At 41.9% G+C, this 13889-nt stretch overlaps 1 protein-coding gene across 1 annotated transcript; it reads right to left on the bottom strand.

The window, feature by feature from the left end:
* Window positions 1-7804: 7804 nt before the first annotated feature.
* LOC133927098 (heptahelical transmembrane protein ADIPOR1-like) lies at window positions 7805-10946 on the bottom strand. Its single transcript, XM_062373393.1, has 5 exons — window positions 10853-10946; window positions 10298-10688; window positions 10097-10192; window positions 9671-9725; window positions 7805-8722 (listed from the first exon to the last, which is right to left on the bottom strand). Exons 2-5 carry the CDS (start codon window positions 10591-10593, stop codon window positions 8048-8050), a joined length of 1122 nt encoding a protein of 373 aa, XP_062229377.1. The 5' UTR covers window positions 10594-10688; window positions 10853-10946; the 3' UTR covers window positions 7805-8047.
* Between the last annotated feature and the right edge of the window lie 2943 nt (window positions 10947-13889).

The following is a 13889-nucleotide window of genomic DNA, read 5'->3' on the forward strand; positions in this document are numbered from 1 at the left end:
CCCCGGAGAAAAGAGGAGAAAATAGGCGGTTAAAAATTAGCAACTCTTTTTATTTGGTCCATGTCACCATCAGTCCATCACTGTGTGTAGCCTGTGTAACCCTTCCTATGGGACCCGAATCCTCTGCCTTAATTGCGATTAATGCAGAGAATCACTGTGCAAACAGTGCAATGAGTCAACAGCTACAGTAGCATATATTAATTAATCGATACATACTGTAGCAACAATGATGTGGTATACTATTGCAGCGTAATTTACTGTTCATATGTTGCTGTAGCAATAGATCTGGACTCTCCTTTTTATCGGACGGTGCACGTTCACTTAATGTAAAAGGTTGTAGCCTCTCTGTATTGACTTCTCTAATACAGAGGATCTTAGTCCCTTCCTGTGCATCCGTCTTGTACTCACAACACAGCTAGAAAGCTTTTTCGTGCCACACCACACGACGTGAATCTGAACCAGATGGCATGGGACATTGAGTAAACTAAATTATAACCCAACGAATATAGTTTACAGTTGTCCTGATGTTTTCGTGCGTTGCTAGGTGATGTGTTGAGGTGACCTTTCCATCGGTACGTGTTTGTATGTTCTTTGTGGTGTTTCCGCGTTGTCGGGGTCGGTGTATCCTCTTCTACTTGATATGATTTTTTTTTTAGAAAAATAAAGATAGTTCATAGTTTGTTGTTGTTTGATATATATAAGTGGTTGGAATATCAATTCACTTGCATGATGCGACACACCTTGCTGGTACGATGTTCCTGCATGTCAAGAAAAAAAGAAGGGTATTTTCGCTGCAGGGCTACAGAGTTTAGGGAGGACTGTGTCAGTGTCAGTCATCACATAATCATAGAGCCTTTTCACCTCACGAGATAAACAGTGAGTGGCTCTGTTTACACACCATGTGACTGTTCTTGTCCATAGAATATAGATCATGGAGTATGTCACAACGAATGCATGCATACCCTATAGATTGTACAGCAGTGAAGAGGTGCACACCGCTCACAGCCACAGAGATGACACTCCTGGCACAGGTCACCCCAATAATGGAATATGGTTATCTCGCCAAGTGGCGTCTTCCATTCATCAGGTACAGAGTACAGTGGTACACACAAAAGAGAACAACGGAAATCATTTCTCAAGGTTCCAAGGGATTTCATTCAATGAGCACAGGCGAGCAGCTATCGAGCGCAAACATGCAGTCGACGTATAAACACCAAGATCTGATTGCAAATACCTATGAGAGTAACGGATTGATTCCTGGTTATCTTTCTTCTGATTTACTTGAGGTTTCACTTTATTCCTAGATGATCTTCTCGTAATCTGATCTGATTTATTGCCTGCACTACTTGAAGGGTTGTCCAAACCTTGCTCACCATGGCTATTGGTGCCAGCTTTGTTTGGTTCCGCAATCTCTATACCGATATTGTTGCTACATTCAGTGCCTGGTTTCTCATTATCACCGTCTCCGAAACACTGATATTTTCAAATGCACACACCGTCTCTGAAACACTGATATTTTCAAATGCACACGTATCCGTATCGGATATCATATTTGATATCGATACACATTAGATACTTAGCAGATACGTATTGGTTGAGTATCCAAATAAAAATAAATATTAAAAATTTGAATACTCCTTAGATACTTGTGGGATATATTTAGGATACGACCCAGCCTAGTCCGGTCCAATCCCATCTCCCAACCTAATGATGTTACATCTCCCATCTCGCGATCTCTCGCTCTGCTCATTCTTTCTCTCTGCCACCCACAAACATAGAACAACCGAACACAGCACACCGCCACCACCCTCGGCAAAATATTGCGCCTCTGAGCCAAATCCGCCTAAGTCGAGCTGCGAGAAGAGAGTAGAGAGGTCCTCCCATCCATCTCCTCTATTTCCCACGCGAGCCCCATCCCCTACTGGCCGAATTTGGATGCACCGGCCTTCTTCCCCAACTCCGACCACCTCAGCCTTGCCATTGATCTGCCACTTGAAGCTCTCCCCAGCCAACCCAGTGCTCGGTGAGCTCCCCCGTACCCTCGTAAATCTTTTGCGCACGCTCTTTTTGTTTTGGCTCATCGCTGGCGCGCTTGTCTACATGAGCCACCTGCCGCCGCCGCTCTTGCGCTCATCGTCGACCGTGCTCTACCAAGCTCTTTGACCAAAAGCTGTGCCATTGAGTTTGTTAGCACACGTAGGTGCTCTAGGTATCCTTGGCTGACCCTCTTGCGCCGCCGTTCATTGCCGGTGAGCTAGGACCGAGTCGTCGCCATGCTACCACCATCATCCGTCGTCGCTAACCGCTCTCCAACCATCGTCGTCGCCCATATATGCCTCAGAAGGAACCACATGCTTGAGCTGATGCCGCCGCTGCTCTTCCCAATCCACACCGTTGAGCCACTCACTGCCGGCGAGGCCAGGCCAAGCAGTCGGTCGGCTGTGTGCCATGGCCTTAGGCCATGTTGACCCCAGTCAACCAGCCAGGCCTGCGGTCAGTCTTTGTGGCTAGTGTCCCTTAGGTGAAAAAGGAATTTAGGCATTTAAATATTCAGTAAAATCATAAAATGCAAAATAGAATATTGGTTCAACTATTAAATCGTTTGAAACTTGTAAAATGCATAGAAAAATGAATATAGCTCCAAAAATTGTTAAACCAATTTTGTTAGTTTAGTTTATTCATGATCTACATGTTAAAAATATTAAGAACCATGAAATATGTGTGGAGATTTCTTTGATTTATAAAACATGTTTACACTTCATCAATTCATAATTAATTATTGGTAACTCCAAAATTGATGAAATCAATTTTGTTAATCTTATTATATTATGCCCTATTCATTAAAAATACTCATAATCATGTTAAACATAGTTAATTTCTAATTTGAATTGAGCTTGGTTTAAGCTTAATTAAATCCATAAATTGTTAAATTAAGGAAATCATTAATGCTTAAAGCTCATATCATGATACATTGCATCTCCACTTTGGTCATACATTGTGGAGCATCTTTAATTGCATGTCATCATAATCATTGTGATGCATTATCATCTTTATTTAGAAACTGACGCTTCAGAGTGTCATGTGGTTGAAACCACAAACGAACAAGCAGAGTTTTGTGAGTGTCGCGCAGGAAACGTCAAGCAGGCATCGAGCAAGCATCTATCATATCTCTCCTATAATTTGATGAATTATTTGTCAATTTACTAGGTCTCGCTATATATCATATATGCATGTTTTAGCGAGTCGATGTCGGAAATCGGGTAGATCATATTCATTGCATAGTACCTACCTTGACCAAGTTGTTAATCTTAATCCTTGTAGCTTGGGTATAACGTATCGTGATTCAACTTAAAAGTGATACGAGAATTGCTTAGTCTTTGCATATGTCATCAGTAGAAGTCAAGCGATGGATGTCACTGTTGTTCGCGAGCTACAGAACTTTCAACTACTGTTATAAAGGAATGATAAGCTAGGATGATGAGTTAGAAAAAATTGAGACGAAATGTGAGCAAGTGTCAGGGGTAGTTCTAGAGAGAAGACCCGGGTGTCATAGATCACTTGTATCGTTTAAGCATCGTTTGTGGTGTTTTTTGGCTTAAGCACTTTCTATACTTACCATATATCGATCTAATGGTAAGATAATCCGATTATCATACTCGTGCTAATGCTTGTCTTGCATCCCTATGACACATAAGAGAAAAACAATGAGGAGAAACAAGATGGCAGGAAGTCGGAGGTGTCCGAGACTCACTCGTGGTAACCCCAGTGCTATAGGGACAAGTGCAAGTGGGTAGTTTCGTGTATGAGAAAGGTTGTCTCGGAGGGCCAAGAGGATGGACTCGAGTCGTGTGGGTAAAGATGTACCCCTGCATGGTGTAAGAACAATTTGAATTGCTGTGCTCTCGGTTATGTGCATGCTTATGTCCAATGGGCAACATCGTAGAGTTTCGTTCAGTTTAGGAAATGGAAGTATGTGGGCTTTTGGGAGAAGTGTGTGCTGGTACTAAATTGAGTTAGGCAAGTTTACTTTATTGAAGATTATGTTTATTATCAATTTATGTTAGCAGTTCATGTCATTACATTAGTTAAAGTGCCTTTCCGCTAAGTCAATTTAACTTTGTGGCTATTCCTTGCTATTCACTCAATGCATTATCCTAAGAGTCGGGATAGTACATATCCATATTATGTAAGTCTTGCGAGTATCTTTGTACTCAGGGTGCTACCCTTAAGTTGATGCAGGTAGCGACGAGCTGGTTTATGGGTACTTTTATCTTGTTGATGCTGGAGATGGCCAGAGTAGAGATTGAATGTATGAGCTAGTCCCGGTGGTACCTTATGGTCAACGGTGCCACTGGTCTTTTGTTTTATTAATATCTTTCCGTTGCGTTTGAAAACTCTGATCTAGGTATAAACTAGAACTTGGAACAAGGTCTACAATAAAAGTTAAAACTTTTGTACTCTATTCATATCTGGTGATGAAACTATGTTGTAAACGGTATATGCTATGATCTTAAACTTTGTTGAGCATATATTGGGATTGCCTTTATTACTTACATTTTAATTGACTTAATTGTTGATTAAGCCAAGTGTAATTTGGTCGGGTCTGACATCACCATTCACACCCGCTTGTTCCAAATTAGCAGCTAGCATTTTCCGAGACTAGATCCCAGAGAGTTTTTGTAGTTGCGGCACATAGGCGGTAGTCTGAGTAAAGAGAGTAGAAATCAGAAGCTAGATACATTTAGGGGTTGTGTAGCTCCAGAGGTCCATTTCACTCGGAGATCTCATCACCATTTCGATTTTGAGGTGGAAATTGTTGAAAGAAATGAGCAACAACGTTTTGTCTTCAGCTTCAAATCATGAAGGTTCAACCCACAATGCAACAAGCTCAAAGAGGATTTGATGGAAGCTTTAACAACCACTCAAAATTGGTTGTGGGCTGAATTACCAGGTAAATATGTACACACTGATATTTTTTTTTTACCTTAACTCACTTCTGATGCAATCTTCCCTCTTATTGTAGGTCTGACTTTAAGGGACATCATGACTGTTCATGATGAAGTGGATGACCAAGTTCGTACTGTTGAGGACATTGCCGTTGCTGAGGTTTGTAATAAAAAACAATTCACCACTTCATAGTTGCATGATTGCCAAGTTGGAGTTTTGACTTACTAATTTGTTGGGAATATTGTGCTTATGTAGGAATAAACATAAGAGTGTCTCTTCAACTTAAGTCGACGGAATGTGAAGGATGAATGGTCACTGCTCTAAGTAGTTTAAGTTAAATTAGTTGGTTTGTTAAGAATTTCATTGTCTTTTTTACTGAAATTTTTAGTAAACTAATACGAGCATGCAACTATTGTCATGTTACGTTATACCCTGTGAACTTTAGATTCAGCTTTTCGTTGACTTATATGATGTGGTAGTTGTTATCTCCTAATTAAACTTGATTTGGAGCTTTTGACGATTTGGTATTTGCAAACGATCTAGAATGCACTACTATTAGTCAATCATTTTCCTTTAGCTCTTTGTTTCAATATATCTTTTTTTGATGAGTTGTTACCTCATGACAGTATGTTCATGGGCGAAGTGGGGCACTGATGTAGGACATGTGAGTGGGTGTTGGTGGAGGCAAAACCTAACCCGCTCAGCTGCATTTAGGGGCCTGTTTGGTAGAGCTCTTCTTGATTCAAATTCTCTGCGGGGAGTGATTCTTTGGAGAAAATGATTTTGTGGCTGAAAGTGATTTTCTAAAATAAAATATATGGAGGAAGTGATTCTCTGCAGAAAATGAATCAGAAAAAGCTGCTTTTTTTAGCTCCCTAACTTATAGTTTATTTCAGAGAATCACTCCCACGGATTCCACTTAGGGAGCTAAAAGCTGCTGTTTGACAGAACTCTCTCTAATTTTAGTCGAAAAACTGCTCTGAAGCTTTGCCAAACAAACCCTAGATATACACCACCACCATAGTCCCTTGCGTGCCATCACGCCCCATAAATCTGCACCGTCGTGCCTACACCTTGCCTAAGAAAAGGAAGAAAGTGTAAATCAACGTGAAACAATTCTTCATATGAATTGGAACATTTTTCCTTCTTGTTTGGATCAACTTTTTTCTCTCCTTCTTGTTTGGATCAACTTTTTTCTCTCGTTAGAGCGGCATGCCAATGTCGGCAAACGATGGGGAGGCTACAAGTGGTTGCGGCAGCATGATGGGTGTGCACGCGCGTGTACGTATCCTTAACTACAGGCAAAAAACCTCGATAAGACATGGAGTCGAGCTTAGCGCGCTCAAACTCGCGTGGGCAACGAGCGAGCTACGCTCTCTTGCCATCACGCTACACGCGCGTCCTGGCACCCATAATTAATTGGGTTGGCATGAGTATGACCAAATGATGTCGACGGCGACATCGTACGACGGTGAGAGCCCTCGCCTGCCGCCGAATGAAGAGAGAATAAATGACAAGAATGGACTGCCGGGTGGTCTACTGGAGGACTGGACAGCTGCGGCTGGCGCGACGCAAAAGGTCGTTCTGATCCATCGGCTGTTGGACGGGTCAGCGATTTATTTATTTATTACCGGTGCCTCTTCAAATTATACGGATTTCATAAGAGTCTAAAGGGTGCCGGACAGAGGAATCGAACCCTTGTCAGCTCGACTCCACCCTGAGTCTTGCCACCACGCTCCGTGCGTGTCCGCAGGTCGGAGATTTATGAGCCCGGCCGGTGAGCGCCTGCTCCATCTGTACGTACAGGTCTGCTCTAGCGTCGTCGTCGTCCACCTGAAAGCTACTGGAGACTGGAGTAACCTGTTTGCATTATCTCTTTGATCACAACCCTTCCAATTTGCATCTTCAAACAAGTGACGGACTCAGGATTTAACGATTGGGTATTTAGTATTAAAAAAAATGTTTAATTCAAAATACGAGAAGTTCATAGTAGCGTAAATTTTAAAGTATAAATTGTTCATAGTAGAGAAGTTTCAATTAATTAAAAGAAATTACAAAGCATTTAAAGAAAATTACAATTTAACTTTGTGTTGCTTTATGGCTTGGAAGCGTTTAATGATGTCACTATCCTTAACTTGTAAAAAAATTCATACTCAACTGCTGATTGTCGAACTGGGCAATCACAACATAAAGATCATAAATATCTGATGTTTGTTGCTATGTGGGCTCTTTTCAGTTAGGGAAAAATGCAACCCCTAAAAGTCACTTGGATTTTAACTTTCCCCTCCAAAAATTGTTTTGTTGCAAAAAAAAAACCCCCAAATGTTTGATTTTGTTACAAAAACACGTCTAAAAATTTAAAAATTTAAAAAAAATCACAAAAAATTCTAAAAAAAAACTAGAGACAATTATAAGACCTTTTGTAAAATTTGTTTTCAAAAATAATATCCTTTGCATCATATTACATGGAGAGTAAGTTTGAAAAAAAAAGAAAAACGTACAACTCATTTATTAATTCGAGTTAAATGCATAGTTAATTATTTACTAATCCAAAAATTATGAAACAAAAATTTTTAGTCTTCTTACATGATCCTCTATCTTGTAAAAATATATGAAATCTTGAAATAGTTATTGTAACGTGCAGGATTGAGTAAATGTGTTGCAGATAGATTAATTCATAACTAATCCATAACACCCTAAAATTAGTGAAATCATTTTTATTAGTTTACTAAAATAATTAGTTTACGATTTGCTGAGTGGTCTGATGGATTGAAGCAGCAAAGATATATATACTTAATTTTTTTGCAAAAAGTTAGGTATTCAATTGAATACCCATGCATCATGGTGGGTCCGCCCATGTCAAACAGACAAAGAATCAATCAATCATAATCAAGCTTCTATGTACAAATTGAGATCGAACCTGTAGCAACAATTGACTGTCATTCACCGGACGGTATTAATCAATATTGCACACTTGCTGCTGCTGCTGTAAGTAAAAGTGTAACCACTAGAGAAGCGAACCTCACAAACCAAAACGATTTCTTTTGACTCCTCGATCACTCGATGCCTCTACGCGTTCGGGCTTGGCCGGCGTTGCCGTTCACTTGGCCGGGCACCCCATCTCGTCGCGGGCCTTGAGGAACACGATGGCGGCGCCGTAGTGCGCGAGCGCGCCGGCGATGACGAGCCCGTGGAAGATCTGGTGGCTGTGGCCCGCGAGGTCGAACGTCCCGGGACTCCACCTTTCCGGCACCCGCGTCAGGTAGAACGCGGTGCCCGTCAGGTACGAGACCGCCATGGCGCCCTCGTACGCCAGCGTCACGTTCCGGCGGGGCTCGTGCCAGTTCACAGCGACCGCGTGCACCGCCGGGACGACGCCCGACAGGCCCATCCCGACGAACAACAGCGCGCGGTGGGCGCGGTACCGCGCCGCGCTCAGGCGCGGGGACATGAGCGCGTACACGGTCGCCACCCCCGCGGCCGTGATCGCCGACAGGTACACCACCTGCCAGTGCGGGTCGCACTGGAAGATGTAGTAGATGGGCGGGAAGAAGGACACCACGATCATCACCGCGATGCCCGTGTAGTCTAGGCGGATCAGGAACAGGTTCAGCCGGTGCGAGTGGCACGACAGCAGGTGGCACGCGCTGCTGCTCAGCAGGCAGAACATGGCGCCCGCAAGGAACACGAAGAACGGCCACCTCGTCGTCTGCGACGTCACGGCCATGCCGTAGGAGGCCAGGGCAGGGTTCGTCTGTATGAACAAGGCCGCACCCTGGACATGCATCGAAGACCAAGTAAATCAGTACCAGGACGCCAAATGACTGTCAGGACAGTTGTGATGATTGACAAATAAATTCTGAAACATACTGCCATTAAACAGCGAAAGCAATGTATTGCAAACAAGTTACAAGACGAAAGACAAAAACAAGTACTAATTGTCAGGATGTCGCAGTATAGTGTGAATACTGCATCCACCCATATTCTAGTCAGGTAGAGCTACTCTTTGAACAGTTGGGAAGCCATTACAAGCAAGTAATAATTCAGATGAAGGTTTTCTATACATGATCAATTAAGTACCAGCATGTTGCAACCTAAGAATCAACAGTAAGTATCGTGTGAAAATGGAAGATTGATATGAAATCCTTTATGAAACATGGGTTGATATGAAAGCTAAATATTCACATGGCATAACCTCCGATATCACGCAAGTTGCACCTTATATTCTCTCAATGATATATTGTTGCATATGGCGTCTTGTAACTCTTTAGGTAGGTAGCACGAGGATTTCAATAGGAAAGAAAGTCGCGACAACAGAAGAGCCATGCCGCAAGGGTCATGACGTTGGGATGAACTTGTTCACATCTCTAGATCACAACAGAATCCTCTGAACACATCACTAAAACTTAACTTGTTGGGATGAAGTGAAGCAACCAACACATTTGTGGCCTTTTTGTTGGGACCAGAAAAAAGGCATCCTAAAAAAAGGTGAATTTAACAAGCTTCATCAAGTCAAGCAATCAGAAGCTCACCCACCCTTGCCTTCCATATCATGGACATCAGAACAAACAAAAGGCTGGTACTGAAAAGTTGAACCATTCAAAGTAGCAGACAGAAATCTGCTTATCATGTGGATCTAACCAGGGCATTTTTACTGCAATCCAGTATCTTCTCCTAGAATTACCATATGAGTGAAATGCTTCAGAAAATGAAAATTACTCACAGATAAGACATCCCCAATATTGCTGGAGACATTTTCAGCAACCTTTGCGATTGGCCTGCAGTCAGAAAAGATGGTGAGAAATTATGTAGTAACTCCTCAATTCAAGAACTACTTTCTTTACATCAAAATCACATTACGTGTATTGGAAGTGAATTTAGTTGGTGAGAGTTGTGAATACAGCTGGATTTACTTTCACAAAATTGTAAGTAGAAACTCACAACAATCATGGCCCTTGAACCAGAACCTAAGCATGAGGTAAAATCATTGGTAAAAAAAAGCATGAGGTAAAATCCTAGAGGATAACTTATGGTATTTCTTCAGTGTCACTGAGACATCATATTGTGATACTGATTCTGACTATGCATTCAACAAATTTAACCAATTTGCACTAACACAAAGCAGCTAAAATTCTGAACAATAACTCACCAGGAAAGGTGCCCTATCAGATCAGCCACCTGGGGGAAGTACTGGCCAAGATGCACCAGGGTGAGGCCGAAGAACAGCACGAACCCAAGAAGATGCCTGCACCCACGAGAACAGCATCGCATCAACAACAAGATTCACACCCAAGAAAAGGTGATGGAATTGCAATCAGAACACGAGCTAGGTGGTGAATCCATGCCATACGTCCAGATGTTGATGGTCTCGTTGTGCCAGGAGAAGAGGCTGAGGAAGGCATTGAGGACAGGCCACTCGGAGCGGTAGTAGTTGAGGATGAACTCGTTCTCCTTCATGTACTCCGGCAGCTCGTGGTAGCTCACCAGGGCGTACTTCTTCTTCTTCTTCTCCCCTCCTTCTCCCCTCCTCTGTTTCCTCCTCCTCTTCCTCCCTCCTCCTCCTCCTTCTCCTCCCTTCATGGCCGGCGCCGGCGCTTCTTGGTGGGCACTCATAGTCACAGTGCCCTCCTCACTCTCCATGGCCATGTCCTCCCTCTCCTCCCTCCCTCTCTCTCAGCTACCCACTGTTCTTTCTCTCTTCAGAATTATCACAGGGCCAAAAAGGTTATAAAGGCCCGGAGCTGGAAATGGGTTGTGCACAGCACAGTGGATTTAGTGTCAGCTGGACACGGGAGCAGCAAGCTGCAAGAAGTTGTTGGAAACAAGGCAAGAAATCTGTGTACAAGTATGGCTCTGTGCAAGGGTGCAGTGCTTTTTAAGCTGCTTCTTTTTCCTCTTTTGTTACCTGAATTTATCTGTGATCGATGCTCCCAAGCTGAGACGGAAATGTCCAACATTATGTTGTTCCAGGGCTCACTTGTCGTTGGCCACAGGCTAATATTTGTAATAATAATTTTAATCATTATTGTAAAAGCTAATATTTATTTGGGTATGGTATATGGTATACACACCAGCGAGGGGCTTCATTGCTTTGAAGTGGACATGGACAGGTACAGGTAGGGCAGGAGGACAACCCCATCAATACTGTTGGGAAGCTAAATAAAAAGAGCCTACATCAATCATTTTTTAATAACAGAAAGCAAAACCAAATAGTACCAACAGAGCATAATTCACTGGCATAGTGGCCCCACTTATTGAATTTCAAAGGGACTATATAATGTCAAATCAATGTGTTGGCAAGAAGTGTATTTCCAAAATTGAGAGTAAAAACACTAGCTACAAATTTCCAATCTCCAGTATATCTCAGCAGTATTACAATTAAATTATGGCAACAAATCGGATGATATTTTCATATTTACCTGTTGCCACTAAACTTTACTAATTTGTTTGTTCTAAATTTAATTAAAATTTATTGTCGTCTCGCCGAATATATCAATTGGTAAGATTTTTTTATAGACTAAAGTCCCTTTTACACGGCGTTTATTGGATGTTTCTATATGAGAATACGGAGGGGAATCGACCCCTCTAGCTCACCTCAATCTCGAGGGTGTTGCCATCAGACTACCTTGTCGATTAATTGTTAAGATTGGAGGTGTACATGTGAACGTGAGGCTTGTCTTTCAATCTAGCTGGAGTGTGTGCATGCCTAGCGACATCTTGTACTCGAAAAATTAGTTGCATACCAACAGAGAAAGCCATTAATGTTTGCATAATAACCACCGAAGTTGCTCTGCACCAGAATTAGGTGGTTGTTGTTGCTCGCCCTGGGTCCTTCAAACCATTTGACCCGTTTAGGTTTGTTGGTGTTTGCTGGCCGTCCAACCATCCATCCATCTTCCCAACCGCCGCGAATGAATTCTCCAGCGAGTCCTTGCTTCCGAGAAGCCGCCGCATGTCTTCTCGCTGTGGGCATGTGGCGTGCGCGCAACCGTTGGAACGCCGGGAAAACGCGGCCCCGCCCCCGGCGACCGGCGGCGTCAGAGTCCAAAGCCGACCTGATTAGTTGGGAGCTCGCAACCAACCGATCTTGCTAGGGTGTGTTACGGAATGCAGGAACACGAAAAACGTAGGATTAGAGGTGCTTGCAATTTCACGGGAATTTAGAATACATACAAGTTTCTAATGGAAAAGAGACTCCGTTCTGAAATAGATGTCATCCTACAATACGTGCAGTTAAAATTTAGAAACTTTTACAACTAATATACACAAAACTATTAGGATTTAACATGTGAAAATAATAATAATAAATTTATCATAAAAAATAATTTAACATCATCAATTTTTTATCAATTTTTACTAAAAGCTAGTTGTCAAAAGTAATAATCAAACATATTTATCGAAGACCGTGTCGATATTCTAAATGACAAGTAAAAGAGAACGACTATAGTATTCGAATGAAGTGTAGGAAAAACATATGAATTTGAGAAGAAGTTGACACAAAAGAAACTTTCTATAAGATTGAACCTATTGCTAGAATTTCTTCAAAATTCCTACGGGACAAGGTATTCTATAGGAATATCATAGGATTTGTAGAAGCCTAATCCTTTGTTCCAAAGAGTTACACAAGAAAGTTTCCTATAGGATTTAGATCTTCAAGGATTCCTCCATTTTTTTCCTTTGTTCAAAGAGGGCGCAAGCTGCTAAGGGAGGCTGCGTGCTGCCTCTGCGTTGACTGCTTCCTTGCAATGCATCGATGTGATGGGGACTTGGAGACTTGGAGTGGTGTGACTCGACGTGCCGGTAGCTTGCTTGGCTAGATGCAAACGTGCGGGTTTCAGATAAAGTGATCGGTGCCTAGCTTGGTGATGATTCGTGAATGATGAATTGATGATGAGCAGTGAACGTTGAAGGGTTCGCTCGTTTTCAGACCAGGTTAGATCAAAGATGGCTTGAAGCCTTGAACGATTCCGAGAAGCAAATTTGGTGGGGGAGCTTTCTTGTAATATGCACGTGCTATGCGATACTGAAAATTTGAAATGGCTCCCGGTATACCTGATTTAATCGTCTAATTTGATCGGCGTATCCCCTCGCGGGCTTTCAGTGCTGTAATTCTCTTATCCTTTAATGAATAGCAAAGTCCGTACTATTGTTAAAAAAAAGATGGTAAGATACATGTGCAATAAGATGGCTATGAGTTGTATCATATAAGCAGGCTAAATGAAGCTACATGTGTTGAAAAGAAGATTGTTTGATTGGTTATATCTATCTCTATAAGTTGAGCTGATTTTCTATTTAATTGACTAAATCTGAGGTCACAGTAGCAGATGCAAGAGTTGATATTATGATTGTTTACTCATATAAAGATAATTTTGTGACACTGATAAGTGAATTGATTTTCTGTATCTATCAAATATGTTTTTTCTTAAGATGATACGTGTCCATTAAATAAGCTAGAACGATTCAGACAACCAAATACACTTAAACAACATATCCCATGCTACATGCCTTGGCTCTCTTGTACCCAGGGTAAGTGAGGGCTTGCAACCAATCCTCTAGAAGGTAAAAATGATCAGTGGCGATAATGTACTGCCACGTCCCGTTTGAAATTTTAGCCACTAAGGGCAAGGACAATGGTGTTGTCTTAAGACAGGTATAATGTTCCACATCAGCTGTCTTATACATTGCCATGTAGAATTTTAGTGATGTGCGAGGAGAGAGGGAGATGACAGAAAGAGGTTGTTGTCTCACCAAACAACTATCTCATAAGCTAAAAATTACAATATGAACAATGACAATCGTCTCATAGCTTTCACATAATCTTGAGACGACTTAACTGACAACCTTTATAGTAGATCTTTTTTTTTTCTTATAGTAACTCCACACCTCTTAATTTTTACTATCTCCGTTCTTTTTTACTTATCGTTTAGTATATTGACACGGTC

Source organism: Phragmites australis, chromosome 8 (genome assembly GCF_958298935.1).
Source record: "Phragmites australis chromosome 8, lpPhrAust1.1, whole genome shotgun sequence".
Taxonomy (NCBI): Eukaryota; Viridiplantae; Streptophyta; class Magnoliopsida; order Poales; family Poaceae; genus Phragmites; species Phragmites australis.

Bases quoted from the DNA above. Each gene is read 5' to 3' on its own strand.
- LOC133927098 (XM_062373393.1), bottom strand. From the start codon at position 10,593: ATGGCCATGGAGAGTGAGGAGGGCACTGTGACTATGAGTGCCCACCAA. The intron at 9,726-10,096 runs GTGAGTTATTGT...TTCTGACTGCAG, and splicing joins CTGATAGGGCACCTTTCCTG to GCCAATCGCAAAGGTTGCTG. The intron at 8,723-9,670 runs GTGAGTAATTTT...ATGCATGTCCAG, and splicing joins ATATTGGGGATGTCTTATCT to GGTGCGGCCTTGTTCATACA.